The sequence below is a fragment of the Octodon degus genome, unplaced genomic scaffold, assembly GCF_000260255.1.
Source record: "Octodon degus isolate 3935 unplaced genomic scaffold, OctDeg1.0 scaffold00022, whole genome shotgun sequence".
Lineage (NCBI taxonomy): Eukaryota > Metazoa > Chordata > Mammalia > Rodentia > Octodontidae > Octodon > Octodon degus.
Window position 1 is genome coordinate 22035487 of NW_004524598.1, and position 14887 is coordinate 22050373.

The window sequence follows — 14887 nt, forward strand, 5'->3', positions numbered from 1 at the left end:
AGTGAGCTCAAAGCCAGCCTAAACTATGTAGTGAAAGTGTGCCTCAAAAAAAAAAAAAGAAAGAAAAGAAAAGAAAAAAGGAGAAGGTGATGAAGAAGATGCCTAGATATTCAGCTAGTGTGAATTTCCGTCTGGCAGGGGCAGCTCAGCGCCTCTGCTGCTTGGGGCCTACAAGAGCGTAGGGATGGACAGCTCCTAACGGATCACGCTGCCAAACACACTTGGCGAGTACTTGCTGGACCCCGCTGGGTACTCTCAGGTGCACCACACAGACAGCACCAAGCCCTGGGAGCTAAGAGCACCATGGCTGTGCCTCCAGCCCTCTGTTCACCGGCCACCCCTTACCCAGCTGGCCCGAGGAACACGGACACGCAGGGAGTCCCCGTTCCCTCTGCACACCGAGCACTAGGAACAAAGCTGGCTTCCTCGGGGAACAGAGTGATATTTACACGCAACTCTTTTCGTGGCCTGTGTGGCAAATAAATAAATAAATAAATAAATAATAAAAGGCAGAGGGAAAAATATCCTAACTCATTAAAGCACTAGCTTTTAAAAACTCAGAAATCACATTATATGCAAACAAATACCTTTTTATAAGTCTGAAGATTTCAGCGATAAATAGCAAAAGCTATCCAGGACAGCCAGGCAGGACGAGGGCAAGGTGTTTTGATCGGGCTACGGCAAAGCTGTGCCCCTCATGCGTCCTGCTGCTCGTCTGTGTCACACAAATGCACAGGGAATGTGCTACGCAGTGCATGGTGCACATGCAGCTGGGGGGTCCCTGCTGGCCGTGGAGCTGCCATCCTGGCTGGAGGTGGGGACAGAAGGTCTCCAGGTGAAGGTCTTGCATGGCCGTTGCCACAGGTCCAGCCCTCCCCAGCTCCAATCTCACAGCCACTTCCCAGCAGCCTCCAAGGGCAGTCACGTCCCATTCTCGCCTCTCCGACACAAGGAAGCGAGCTCCCATGACCTCCAGGAGAGTCTGGGCTGTGGGGCAGGACCTCCAAGGCCCTCTGAGATGGAGCCACACTTCCTGCCCCCTCTGGCCTCCTCCCACCTGCCCACTGGGCACCTCGGTGCTCCGCACCTGCACTCCCCCGCATGTGCTGCTTCCTGTCTAGATCTTCTGCCTGCTCTAGTGCTGAGCCTGGAGCCCCTCCCCACACTCTCAAGCATCCCTGTGAGAGTGGGCCACCAGGATGTCATGAACCCACTGTGTGCAGCAGAGACCAGGGAGGCAGCCTACCTGCAGGACCCGCGCTCAAGCAGCTCTCAGACAAACTCAGCTTCAGCAATGCCCACCGAGTGAGGGGACGAGAGCCATGTACCCCTTGAGGCGATGTGTAACACCACAGAAGGGCAGGACCGAGAAGCCACCCACACCAGCCCAGGGACACTTCGCTACACTGCAGCTGAAGATGAAAGGTGTGGCAAGCCCAGACATCTGGCAAGGCCACAAACACTGTGCCTGGAGTTATCTGGACCAAGACATGCAGAAAGAGCAGCCAAGAGGCACCACGTTCTCTTCTTTCTCAAGCTCCAGAAATGACCAAAGCAGAGCAAGTGGTGACAACAAATGCACCAACGCCGCCCACTCCAGCTCTCACCGCCGCAAACAAGGAAGGTGTATTGCTGAATGGGTTTTTTTTTTTTTTTTTTTTTAACTGAATGAGGATCCTTCCCAGCTGGGTGCTGAAAATGCCAAGAGTGCTTGTGTCACCTTTCTCGGGTGTGCAACACTGCATACAACACACCAGCGCCACACCCCTTTCAGGGTTGCAGGCTCCACAGGGGTCTCGGGCTGACTCACTGACAGAGCCAAATCTTTCCCCATCACTGAAGATCGAGGCTTGAAACTTCAACATTAGCTGCTGGGGCTGTCGATCTTTCAAAAATATCTGTGAGCCAGGTGGGGTGGCACACGCCTGTGATCTCAGCACTCGGGAGGCTAAGGCAGGAGGGCCACTGTGAGTTCGAGGCTAGCCTGGGCTACAAAGTGAGCTCAAGGCCAGCCCAAACTGCACAGTGAGGCCCCGTCTCAGAAAGATACACACACAAATCTATATGGTTATATGACTGAGTATAAACAGGGAGAAGCGTTCTGGATTTCAAGATTTTCACATATTTTGGAATATGTGCATATATAATAAGATACCCTGGGGATAAAACCCAAGTCTAAAAATGAAGTTCATTTATATTGCTTAAAGATAGTTTTATAAATAACCATTTTTAATTTTTTTTCACAACACTAAGCTCCATTCACGGTGTGGGATTTTCCCCTGCAGCACCATGTCCGTGCTCGGAAAGCTTCAGCCTCTGAAGCCCTCTGGGTTCCACACGCGCAGACTGCAAACACCCAACCTGCCTGCACGCTCTCTGCCTGTGTGCAGCCACAGAGGCACCGTGACCAGGACCACGCCGCAGCGCTTGTGGTCCTAGCAATCCCGGCTGCTTTCCTACACACATGACCGTCCCTTCGTTTTGTTTCCTACGACTTACAAGTAGTCAGCAGTGGAAAGCCCTCCCAGCTCTCAGCAACCCCGGCTACGACCCTCCCCCAGGCACCTTCCCCATTTTCTTCCTCTTTTTCCTTGGAAGCCTGGAAGACAACCACACTCCATCAGGCTGTACGTGCGGCACCCAGCTGAGCTGCGGAGTGCCCGGCATCCGACAACAGGCACAGGACTCTTCTGCCAGCCGCTCTGACCAGCACCCGTTTCTCGGCGATGATGGCCCTTGGTGCTCATCCTTAACTGCATCTGGGAGGTGGACAGGTACCAAAAACACTAAGTACCACAAAGCCAATCTTGGAGGGAAGGATAGCCGGAAGTGAGGCAACTCACCAACAAATGTGAGTTTGCATGCTAAGCACGAAGGACGAGCATCAGGACAAAACTTTCCTATCAAAATGTGTCAGTTATCATCTTAGACAAGTTTTAAAGCAGCCAAATACCAGGGTAGGACTGTACATTCCCAAGGAATGAGGCAGCCACAGAAGCGAACACACACGGCTAAGGCATTCCACCCTGTGAGGGCAGTAATAACAAGTAGCGTGCGCTGGCGCTCGGCTGTACCCGGCCCTCTCCTCGGGCAGTGTTTGCATTAGGACTTCCAGTACTCTCAGCAACTCTGACGTACTATATTCCTATTTAATTAAGGAAGAAACTGGAGGAAAGAAATGCTCAGGAATCTGTCTAGACGGCACTGCTAGAAGGTAGAAGAGAACTCAGGCTCAGGCAGCATTAGGACCATGTGCGGTCATAACCGATACACGGCCTCTAGTGGTTTCCCAGCAGAACCTCATCACAAGAATCCCTTACTATTTGTGATTATAAAACCAAGACGTGAAATGCCATGGCTTGTATTTAGCTAGCCCCCCCAAAGCCTCTGTAGTCTTAGGTGGGGTTTTTGGAGGTGGATGGGATTAAGGACGGCTCACCCAAGGTGTGTTACCCAGCCCAGAGGCAGAAAGTGTGGATGGAAAATAAGGGTCAGAAGAAGGCCATGGTGGCGGCGGCGGCAGCTGCTGGGGCTGGGGCTGCTGCTGCTGCTGCCGCCGCCGCCTTCCACCTGCCATGAACTGTTTCTCCTCTGCACTGCCCCTCTGCCAGGCCACCCCGCCTTGGAGCCAGCCAACTATGGACTGAAGCCTCTAAAAACTGTGAGCTGAAATAAGCCTTTCTTCCTTTAAGTTTGGATACTGAAGATAAAACTCATACACAATTTGTAGACCAGAACAACACAAGGGTTTTCTTTGATATCCAAAAGCGTTCTGTATTTGTACTACCAATCATTTGAAATGTGGCTAGTATGACTGAAGAACTACCTTTTACTGTAATGAGCTTATATTCAAATGGATGAATGCGGCAAGCAGCTACTGCACTGGTGGGCGTGGTATGGCGAGTCAGCAGTGCTGGTGCATCTCTGCACGTTTTCTCCACTCTAATACTGGTTTGTCTGTTTTTTCTGTGGCCGGCTCAGCCCTCCCCGGAGGCAGGGTTGGCGCAGCATGTGGTGCCAGGGATCAAACCGTGGTCCCTGTGATTGCCCAAGGTGCTCAAGCAGGTGCTTCAGATAGCTGAGCTATCTCACCGGCTCCTCCAGTACTGTTTTTCATTTACTCCATCGTTTTGAGGAAGAAAGCATGCTGGTTTTGGTCAGAGCAGCTGAAGAGGCCGGCAGGAGATGAAGTGGGAACACACAAAAGAAACGCTACTGGACAGGGAGCAAAGCCTTAGAGCACTACTGGGGTGTGCATCAGGGGGTGGACAGGTCAGTCTGCACACTAGGCTCACCCTACTGATCTCAAACAGTAAGCCACAGCAGTGGCTATGTGTATATGATACATAACCACGAAATATGAAAATAACTCTCAAGCCCAGGACCCCTGGCCACATTCTGAGGGCCAGGGTGATAAAATCTGACAGGTGAAGACGGACCATGCGAGGCGTGGGGTGCACACCTGGGACCCCAGCACTCCACAGGCAAAAGAATCGCCGAGAGTTGAGCACAGCCTGGGTCCAGGGCTGGCTTAAACCACAAAGTGAGACTCTCAGGAAGAGAGGGAGGGAGGGAGGGAAAAAAAGCTGTGAGCAGTCTTCCCAAGCAATGCCACTTCTTACTCTCCCAGGTGCTCTGGTCAGCCCTGGAGAGGCCCTGAGGTCACATGAGATGAAAGTCACGCAGCCACGTCCTCCACTGCCTCATCCCAGACGGCCACTTCTCTCTCACCTATGGGGTTTTCTCTCCTCCCAACCTGGGTTCCACCAGGCTGTAATTACACGCCAACCCCAAATTTAGGTTAGAAGCTGATTTCAACTCAAATACGAAATGCAATCAAGATGGGAAGCTGAGCCTCCTGGCCTGACGGGCATAGTCCTACTCCCACATCTTCACAGCTAGAGGAAGGAGCCTCCTTCTGTCTCCTCACACCTGACCCACAACTTCTGCCCTGTGCCCATTTGCAGTCCCTGCTCATCTGCTGGCAGATCTGAGCTACAGGACAGGAGGCTGCACTCTCTCATGAAGAAAATGCAGCCCGGAGAGGTGAAGGGTGCTGCATGAGCCAGGCTATCACTTACTAGAGGAACCATGGCCCCAGCCCACCCCTTCCACCACAGGCCGCCCTGCAGCAGCCTCCACAGCGCACTGCCTGCAACTCTGTCCACACACTGGAGAGAAACACACATTTCCCAAACCAGAGACAGCACTGCTCTCTTAAATGTCTTGAGCAGCCACCACCCATTCTTTTCCATCCTACATCCCTCTTCCAAATAACAGTCACAAAATCCATCAAACAAGTTATCCCTTGCCCACTGAGGTCAAAAGTTGATGCAGTACAAATGCAGACTGCATTAAACACACACTCTAAACTGCAGAAGTGGAGGGTCTAAGAAGTTCAACTCTGTTCCAACTTCCAAGGAATTCTTTCCAGCTGGAAACCAGGCATTGTGGAACAGGCCCTGCAACTTCCTGTGGCACTCCAGGGAGGGCCAGATGAGGCCCATTATCAAGGGCTGCTCTTGGGGTCAGGAGCCCAGGGTCTCCAGCCCTTCAGGAAGAGCTGCTCACTTGTCCCTGGCACCTCAAGGCCCAAGTCGCTTGCTCTGAACGCCACTCCCTCAAAAGACCCTCGCACTGCTCCTTCCTCTTCCCCAACAATGCCAGCCTGGTCCTCAAAGCAAAAGGCAGCAGTCCACACAGGAAGGAAAGACACACATCCTATCACTACCCACTGTCCTGAGTAAGGCACGACCTTTTCCCTTTGCCCCAGACAGAAATCTCAAGCCTGCGGCGATCCCAGCACTCGGGAGGAGGCTGAGGCAGGAAGACAGCTACCTGTTTAAGGCTAGGCTGGGCTACACAGAGTTCAAGACCAGCCTGAACTACAAAGCAAGACCTTGTCCTAAAAAAACAAAATAGCCTAGTGTGGCAGCGCACACCTGTAATCTCAGCACTTGGGAGGCTGAGGCAGGAGAACTGCAGTGAATCCAAGGCCAGCCTGAGCTACACAGTGAGACCCTGCCTCAAAAGAAACAACCACAAACTCCTAGCCCCAATGTGACAACATAAGGAGGTGGGGCCCTCGGGGTGGGAGCCTCAGGATTGGGATTAGCACCCTCAGGAAAAGGCCATGGAGACTAGCTCCCTGCCCTCCTCCTAGCCATTCTGCTACGCAAGGATGCTAGAAGGGACGGGTGCCATGAACCAGGTAACAGACCCTTCCCAGACACTGCATCTGCAGCTGTCTTGCCCTTAGAGCTGTCAAACTGCAGAACCGTGACAACAGGTATTGGCTGCATAAACCTCCAGGCCTATGGAAGTTTTGTCAAAGCAGCCCCCACACACTGCCTTAAGAGTACCAGCTGAACTGGGAGTGGTGGCACACATGCGTAATCCCAGCGCTCGGGAGGCTGAGGTGGAGCACTGTCACAAGTCTGAGGCCGGCCTAGGCTGCATGGTGAGTTCAAGGTCTGCCTGAACTACATAGTGACACCCTGTCTCCAAAAAACCAAAACAGAAAAAGTACCAACTACGCCTCACAAACAGCCTAGGTGCGGCCACCACTCTTCTCTAAATACTGATGACCCCACATCTAGAGTATTAGGTCTAAATTCAATAAAATACCCCTTCCACCAAGAGCAGTTACTTAAGGTTGAGGCTGAAGTGTCTATGACATCCATCTTCCATTTAAGACTTGACGCCTATCCACAAAGGTTTGAGTTTTTAAGACTACTTGCTATGTAACTCAGGCTGGCCTTCACCTTCCCATATAGCTCAGGGTGATCTTTCTGCCTCGGCCTCCCAAGTGCTGGGATTATAGGCGTATACTGCCACATCCCACCAGCTATCAGTTTTAATATACTACGATGCGATCTCTTTGAGGACAGGACCCCACTTAAGTCTGTTTTTACATTCCTGAATCTTAACACAGCATAGTCACACAACAGGTACCCCCAAGAATCAATGAAGAGCTGCCAAATATACACACAGAGCTCTGAAGAAAGCTGTGATTTCAAAATGTCCGTGCACTGACTGGTATTCAAAGAGCATAGGTGTAGAAAATGCACGAGAGATGGGCCAGAAGACGGAGCCCACATTTTTGCCAAAAATTCAGTTAGTGTTCTGGGTCTGTCTCCCTGGGGGAGGAGGAAGAAACTTTTCCTCTTCTGTGAGCACAGTAGGTGACTTCCTGGGTTTCTCTCTATGGGAAACTTAGCTAAGTCCAAGAATTTGTGAAGCAAAAAGAAAAGGCGGGCCCTTGGTTGCCAGCCACAAGGTCCACCTGATAAGAGCTGGGTGCATCGTAGTGGCCCATACACTGTCAACTTGGCTGGATCATCTTGGTGTTTCCGCACCAGCACCCCAGGCCAGGGACGGCCTGCCCCAGAGTGATTCAGCAAAAAAAGGGCACACAAACGGGTTAAGCAAGGAGCCGGGGTTCCACTTCCTCAGAGGAACTTGAGTCTTCGCAGTCAGCTTGGACTTCAGCTCCCGGCTTCCAGCACAGACTCTTCGGCCTCTGGCTTGGATCCTTCAGCTTCTGTCGCAGACTCATCAGCTTCCGTCACAGACTCTTCAGCTTCCGTCTCAGCTTCCTCAGCCTTCCATCGCACACTCATCAGCCTTCCATCCCTTCCGTCATGGACCGATCAGCCGATGGAGTCTTGCACGGAGCTCTGCAGTGAGCTCCAGGCCTTGGACTGAATCCTCCAGTCTCGGCCGTGCAGACGCCCTCTGAACGCTTCCTAATCCAATTCTGCGGCTGACCGTCGTATGCCAAGTTTGTAACTTCCTGTACATTTGTCCACCTTGTGTTATATCTGTTCCTTGCATTATGTCTGTTCCTCTAGTAAGACCCTAATACAGATGGGTCAGAAGATGAAGCCCACATTTTTGCCAAAAATTCATAGTTGTGAGCTGGGCCTATCTCCCCGGGGAGGAGGAAGAACCATTTCCTTTCCTGAGAACACAGGAGGTGACTTCCTGGGTTTCCCTCTATGGGAGACTTAAGTAAATTTAAGAACTTGTAAAGTAAGAAGAAAAGATGGGCCCTTGGGTTCCAGCCACAATGTCACAATAGGGGCAGAGCGCATTTGACTGCCAGAAGCTGGGTAATGCCAGGCAGGATCCTCAATGGCAGAGACAGCTCCACCCATCGCCCGTATTCATATGTGACGGACTGACACGTTTGGGTTTTGCTCTGTGCTCTCTTTCAGGAAGATGCAAATTTCAGTGATCACTCCAGGCAGAAAGCCTCCAAGTGAAACAACAACCCACAGACATTACTTCCAGGTAATAAACAGATTCCACTCAAACAAAGAAAAATAAGGCAGCCTGTGGCTACATTCCACAGACGCCCCATTCGTGGAAGCATCAGGCCGAGCTCTAAATGTGAGCCAGACGTTGCTGAATTCTTACTTTGGCTCCGTCTCTGAAGCAGAGTGGATGGGCCTTGGCCAAGTCTCTCTTCTAGAAGCCAGGTTCTGGATGGTTATGACAACCCCCATAAACCATCCCCAGCACAGGCAGAGGCCAGTAAAGCATTTCACAGATGTAAAATGCCTCCGACCCCTCAGCTGAAGCAAGGAAGACATCAAGAGGCAGCGCGGCTGCGATGGCAACCACGGAGCAGCCCCTCTTCTAACCCTGGGGTCCCACAAACTCACAGGGGGCCTAGATGCCTCGGAGCCCCCCACCTCAAGAACTGGCCCTAGTTTTTCTCTGCGGAAAAGCAGAAAAAGCTGTGTGAACTTACACCTCCCAGAAGAATTGCTTGCAAAGCTCTTTAAACCACACAGTTAACTCATAACAGCTACGACAAAGTTTGGTTCTGTTCCACCGCCAGAGATTTGGGGCAGAGAAGGTAAATCAAGGCAAAGCAGTGGGCTGGAAAAAGTAAAGCTCTGCTCATGAAACAAGAAGGGCTGCTCAGGACCCGCATTAGTGTGACCGCGTCCCCCTCCCCCTAACCATTAGGCACCAACGGACACCAGATCCACAGCGCTGGACAGGAAGGTTGAGACAGCATCAGGAAAGTTTCCCACCAAGCCTGCTTGCTAGCAGCGCGCCTGCTGACTAGAAAGCCGCTGAGTCCCTTGGGAACTGCAGCCCGCTCTTATCAGGCCTCTGGCTCGGTCATGTATCGGGGTGGGAACGGCGGTGCATCAGCTATGCCACAGCGATTTCTGGGGCCCTGCCCGTGAGCGCAGACCACAAAGGAGCTCATGCCTGCCAGAGTGAGGCTTTTACCATAGCAACACGTGGTACTCGACAAACAGTCAGGACTGAAGCTCTCTGTTGTGCCCAGGCCGGATGCAGCCTCCGAAAACGCACGCCTGAGGTCCCACAGAGCAGGCAAGGGAAGAGCGGCACCTACTTAGCTTGCTGGGCAGTCTCCTTGGGGATTTTACTTCACAAAGCTGGCGGTGGCGGCACACAAGACCCTCCAGTACCCAAGCCCGTGTGCTGGACACCAGAGAGAATGGCCACTCCGCACAAAGCAGCCACGCTGCAAGGATCCCTGGGAAAAGGAGGGGCTCAAGGTAGAGCTGGTGATCGACCTCCCTGAGGCGCAGATGGCCAGGGCTGAAGAATCTGTGGGACATGTCTCCATCTCCAAAGTGGCCAGCTAGGGTGACCCACTGAACCATCGTGGTGGGAGGTGAACTCCCAGACTCAATGACAAAGCAGTAACAACAGCCATCAGGGTGGCTCTCATGACCAGAGGACGAAGAGCCTGTGTGCCAGCCACATGCTGGGTGTTTTCACAGGTGCTAGCTTCACCCCACATTAGGGCCCAAGCCTCACTAACACATCCATGTTACCTTTCTAGACACCACATTTTTGTCGAAGAAATAGGAATAAGCTTTGTGTCCTATAGCCCATAGGCCAGGGCTACAGTGGAGGCCTGACCAGAAGAAAATCTAGCTCCAAACTTCTCCTCTGTTGCTCACATCACTGAGCTATATATGCAGGTAGAAAACCACTCACCACACAAGATATCCAACGCCAAACCCAAAGAAATGAAGTGAGCTCACACTGTTGTATAATACTCACGGGCTACATCACAGGCTAAAGAGCAAGTACACAAAACCAGGAAGCATAAAAACTGGCAAAGATGGCAACCAATGCCTGGATAAAGATGTGAGCATTTTTACACAGTGGAGTACTACTCTGCCGTAAAGAAGGGTGAGCCTGAAACACTTCTAGCTAAATGGGTGCACCTTGAGACCTTACTCTTAAGTGACACAAATCAGACAAACGTGTGTAAATACTGCATGGTTTCTCTGATGTGAGAAACCAAGTCTAAATAAAGACCAAAATGTGTAACAGATATTGTGAAATATGAAGACAATGGTCAAATGAGAAGGAACAAGGGAGGGGGAGGGGGAAAGGAAAGAAGGGGCGAGGAAGAAAAACAAAGAATAGAAGGGAAAAATGGAAGTAAAGCTTTTGTAAATAGAAGGGGAAGAAGGGCTGAAGGGAGTGGAATGGGAAAAATAAATCAAGGTATAGGCAGGGCACGGTGGAGCACACACATCTGTAATCCCAGCCCTAGAGGCTGAGGCAGGAGGATCACTGTGAGGTTAAGGCTAGCCTGAAGTACACGTGAAACCCTTCTCAAAAAGCCAAAAAAAAGGTATAGTATGTACAGATACAAATGCCCTCTAATGAATGGAATGTGATCATTATGTAAACCTAAAATATACGAGCAAACTTAAAAAGCAAAAGAGGGGCTGAAGGAGGGATGGGGAATGGAAAAGAAGCGAGATGGATCATGTACAAGTACAAATTTACAAATTTCCTATGATGAATATTATCATTATGTATAACTAAACTGTCCCCAAAAATTAATTAATAAAAAAAATTTCTTCAAATGTGCATCAGCAGCTAGACAAGGAAAGACAACCTGTGCCCAAAGACATGTGTCGGTGCCACTTACACACTTCTCAGGAAAGAGGAGCAGAATCAGTACAGGATGCTCCCACGAAGAGCCAGGCCCGGGCGCCGCGCCTCGGGACACACAGATCCACGCCGCAGCTTCCGAGCCAGGCCACAGACCCCACACGCGGGAGGCTGCAGTGCACGCCAGGGGCTCCCACTGGACGGCTGTACCCATTTCACCTGATGAGTAATCCTGAGAAAGGGCAGACTGCCACACCTGCCCCCAAACGACGCAAAAGCAACAACTGGCCACCACCCAAAAGCTGCCCTAGTTGCTAAACCGTAAAGGCATCCCAGTCCTAACAGAAACCAAACCTGCAAATGACAGCCTCAGAATTTCAGTAACGTTTCCCTGCAGCTGCAGAAGCAGAGAAAAAAACAGCTCCGTCTTGCAGTGACACTTTAAAGGCAGCATATAGATTGCTTCCTCTCTTCCCGCACCCCCCTTTCCTCCTGTGTGTCCGCCCACAGGGCTTTCCTCTTCTCCCAAGGGTTGCGGCTGGAAACGTGGCACAGGGACAGGACACTGGAAGGAAAAGGGGAGGGGACGCTGCTTTTGAACTCTTCACATACAACCAATAGGGCACCGGAGCCCTGTGGTGCCCACCGCCCAGGCTGAGACGGCTAACGGACTGAAATGTGGAAGAAAAACACTGCCTGAGTACCACTTCTCCAAAGGCAGAGTTTAAGAAAGAGAAAGCTGGAAAGGAAGGAGGGGGAAAATAAAGTTCCACATTCCTGACATTTTTTTAGCCAAGTGCTGTGGCTACACAGAACTGCTCTATTCCAAACAGCCTGCAGAATGGAGAAAACCTGGGTTCAGCAGGAGAATCTGGCCTTGGAAACAGGATGACCCAAAACTTAAGCAGAAGCGCGTGCCTCTGTGCCTGCGAATGCGCGTGCGTGCATGGAATTGGGGAGCTGAGCGTTCCCAGAAGGCCGTGATCCCGAGGGAAGGAACTCGCTTGCACCCAACCTCTGCCTGAAGAGCCAGAGCTGAAGTCCTAGGATTCCAAGGAACTGAGGGCCTCTGGACACTGCTGAGGACATAAGTAAGGCAGGGCTGAGATGGACGTGAAGGGCTGGGACAGCCCAGTGTGTATGGGGCTTGGGGGGGCATGGGGCCCAGCTCATCGGCAGAAGCTGGGCAGGGACCCCAAAAGCAGAGGGGACCATTCTTGGTGGGAAGCATCATAATGGAGTTCTTCCCACTCAGCTTCTGGATGAAGAAACTGTGCCCAGCTTAACACAGAAGGCCAGGAGCCCACTAGCCCCAGCCTTCTTCCTCCTCCCCACCCCCACCCCTCCTTCTGGCCTCACTTCAAGGAAAAGCTGTGTCACATTCTGGACTGATCCCTCCTTGCCATATACAACACTAGAGCTGTGTGTGCACACCCTAAACACGCCAGGGGAGAAGGCGGGAGGCCCTGTGCGAGGTTTTCAGACACCGCCACACTCTCTTACCAGCCCTGCTTCACTGAAGATGAAGTGGAGATGTTCACCCTGGATCCTGAGATGCTTCTGCTTGTTTGTTTTGTTTCATTTTAGGGTCTCACTAAAATGATCAAGCTGGCTGTGAACTTACTGTGCAGCTCAGGTTTGCCTTAAACTCAAGGATTCTCCTGCCTCAGCCTCCCAAGTACTGGGATTACAGGTGTGCCACATGTCACCCAGTTCTGCTCATCTGCTAGGACCCGCAGAGTTCCAATCTGAGTGTACACACACACACACACACACACACACACACACACACCCTATCTCTGCAGAGTCCTTCAGTGATGGGAACAGACAGTGAAAACCTACCATGTGCCACACAGAACACAAACCCTTCACACGGGAGGTTCGAGGCAAAGCCTTCTTTTTCTGGACCAGTGCAGGCTGACGATCCTACACTCTGTATGTCTAAGGTGCTACAGAAAGAGAAGCAGGGACAGATGCCCTCTTCACAATGCCCAGTCCATCTGGGGGGCGGGGGCAGCTGTGTTTGTTTTTGCTCACCATGGGCCTCTCTCATCCATCAGTACTGGATAGAATAAGGCCTAGCACCCTTCAGCTTCCACAGATTGGCAGGTTTAACACACAGGACTTTGCATTAAGACCAGAGTCGGGCAGGAAAGGAGGTACAAAACTCAAACGCTAGGCAGCCTTTTCTGTGCACAGAGACAAAACAGCAACAGATACCTTGACAGACACCAAAAACAAGCCACATCCCTGGTGATGTAAGAGACATGATCAGCCCAGAGCCAGCAGGCACAGCTTCCAGGCTGACCTATGTCCAGTCACATCCTCCAGGCCTGGGGACACGGTTCTGGGGGCCTCTTAGAACGGAGGACAGCAAACAGACAGCAGACTACTAGCTGGGCAGCACAAATCCTTGGTTATTTCATTTACACTACTATGGTGATCATAGCATATGGGCTTGGAGGAGCAGGCAACTGGCTCAGCGGTAGGAAACAGGACCCCTGGCTGGCATGATGGCCACGAAACCTTCTACGAGGAAAAGGCATTCTACCGATGTTTTCAGCCACCGGGGAACTGAGGCTGCTGCAGTCCATTTTCAGGCAGACTAGTAGCACCAGAGTGGGACACAGCCCTGACCCATACGGGACAGGACAGCCAGGATGAGAGCAGGAGCACAGACTTGAAGGGGCACCAGCAAAGCAGTGAGGACGGTTTCTCCACACCCTGAAGCCTAGGTAAGCCCACAGGCGCACATCCAACCCTGACCTGGACACAGGAATGTTCCCACCTGAGGGCAGCTTGGTGACAGAGGGTCACAGAAGGAAAAACGAGCTCCACTGGAGTCCCCCATCTCTGCAGCAGTTTGCAAATAGTGACAGCTTCCTCATTCATCCAGAAAACAACCTAACCAATGGAAGGCCAGGAGCCTAGGAGACCAGGGAAGAGCCATTTACAATCCCACTCTGAGACAAGACAGGCACAGACGCCTCAATCCTGTCCCCAGTTTCCGGCAGTCCCCTCAACTTCTGAGTAGCACGCACTCTGCAGGCGCGCGGACTCCTTCTCACCGGTCCCCCAAGACTCTGACCCTGGTCTACCAGAAGTCCCGCGAGGCGGCCTACACTGCAGTCCGAGGGGATCCTGCCCTCCGACCCGACCCGGGGCTACAGTGAACAGTCCCAGTCCTCCTGTTCGACTCTGATCAGACGGTCCACAGTGTGACAAAGAGTCTCTCAAAACTGGCCTTTAGGCCATGATGAAGGAGGCCGACGGAAGGCCAGGCTGGGCCAGGGCCAGGGCCACGCGTGAATACCTGCAGCATGTCCTAGGCGGCGAAGATGCTAGTCAGAGGGCAAGGGCCGGGGTCCCGCCTGGGAAGGGCTCGAAGAGCGGGTGCCCCTCCGGGGAGAGGAGACTGCACATGGACCAGAGTCCCGAGTCCCGGCCGCCAGAGAGGAAGTCCCACGCGGCGGGCAGGGGCGCAGAGCAGCGGCCGGTGGGGCCCGGCCGGGACACAGGGCTGCCGAGGGGCTGGGTGCCCGAGGGCGACGGGTCACAGCGCCGCGGGCCGGCTGACCCGAGCACTGGCCGGGGGCCACCGCGCAGGGCCGGGCGCGCAGACAGCGTGCAGGGACCCCGCCGCCGCGCTGGGCCGAGGCCAGGGGACCCGCGGGGGCGCGCACCGCGTCGCCGCTCACCTCGAACATGAGCCCGATGAGGACGCACAGCACCAGGCAGAAGCCGATGTCCGCGTGGTTGTGGATGACGAACTCCTGGCTGAAAAGCGGGTAACTTTTCGTCCTCCTGCGGAAAGCCATGGCAGCGGGCGCGCAAGGCCGGCGGGGCCCGCACCCTGGCTCTCAGCCGCAGCGCAAACTTCCCAGTGCCGGCTCCGTCAGCCCGCCGGCCCCGCGCCGCCCGCCGCCCGCTGCCAGCAAGGAGCAACTTCGGGCCCCGCCCTCCCCGCAGCCCCGCCCCC

General features: G+C 53.0%; 1 protein-coding gene across 2 annotated transcripts in view; it reads right to left on the bottom strand.

Moving 5' to 3' along the window:
* Tram2 (translocation associated membrane protein 2) overlaps window positions 1-14860 on the bottom strand; it is a 75505-nt gene extending 60645 nt beyond the window's left edge. The window contains exon 1 of one of the 2 annotated variants that reach the window (XM_004628283.2): window positions 14607-14860. In XM_004628283.2, the coding sequence (XP_004628340.1) occupies window positions 14607-14726 (120 nt within the window). In that variant the 5' untranslated portion in view covers window positions 14727-14860. The remainder of the gene's footprint in view (window positions 1-14606) is intronic. The other variant, XM_023711888.1, reaches the window with a different exon arrangement.
* Between the last annotated feature and the right edge of the window lie 27 nt (window positions 14861-14887).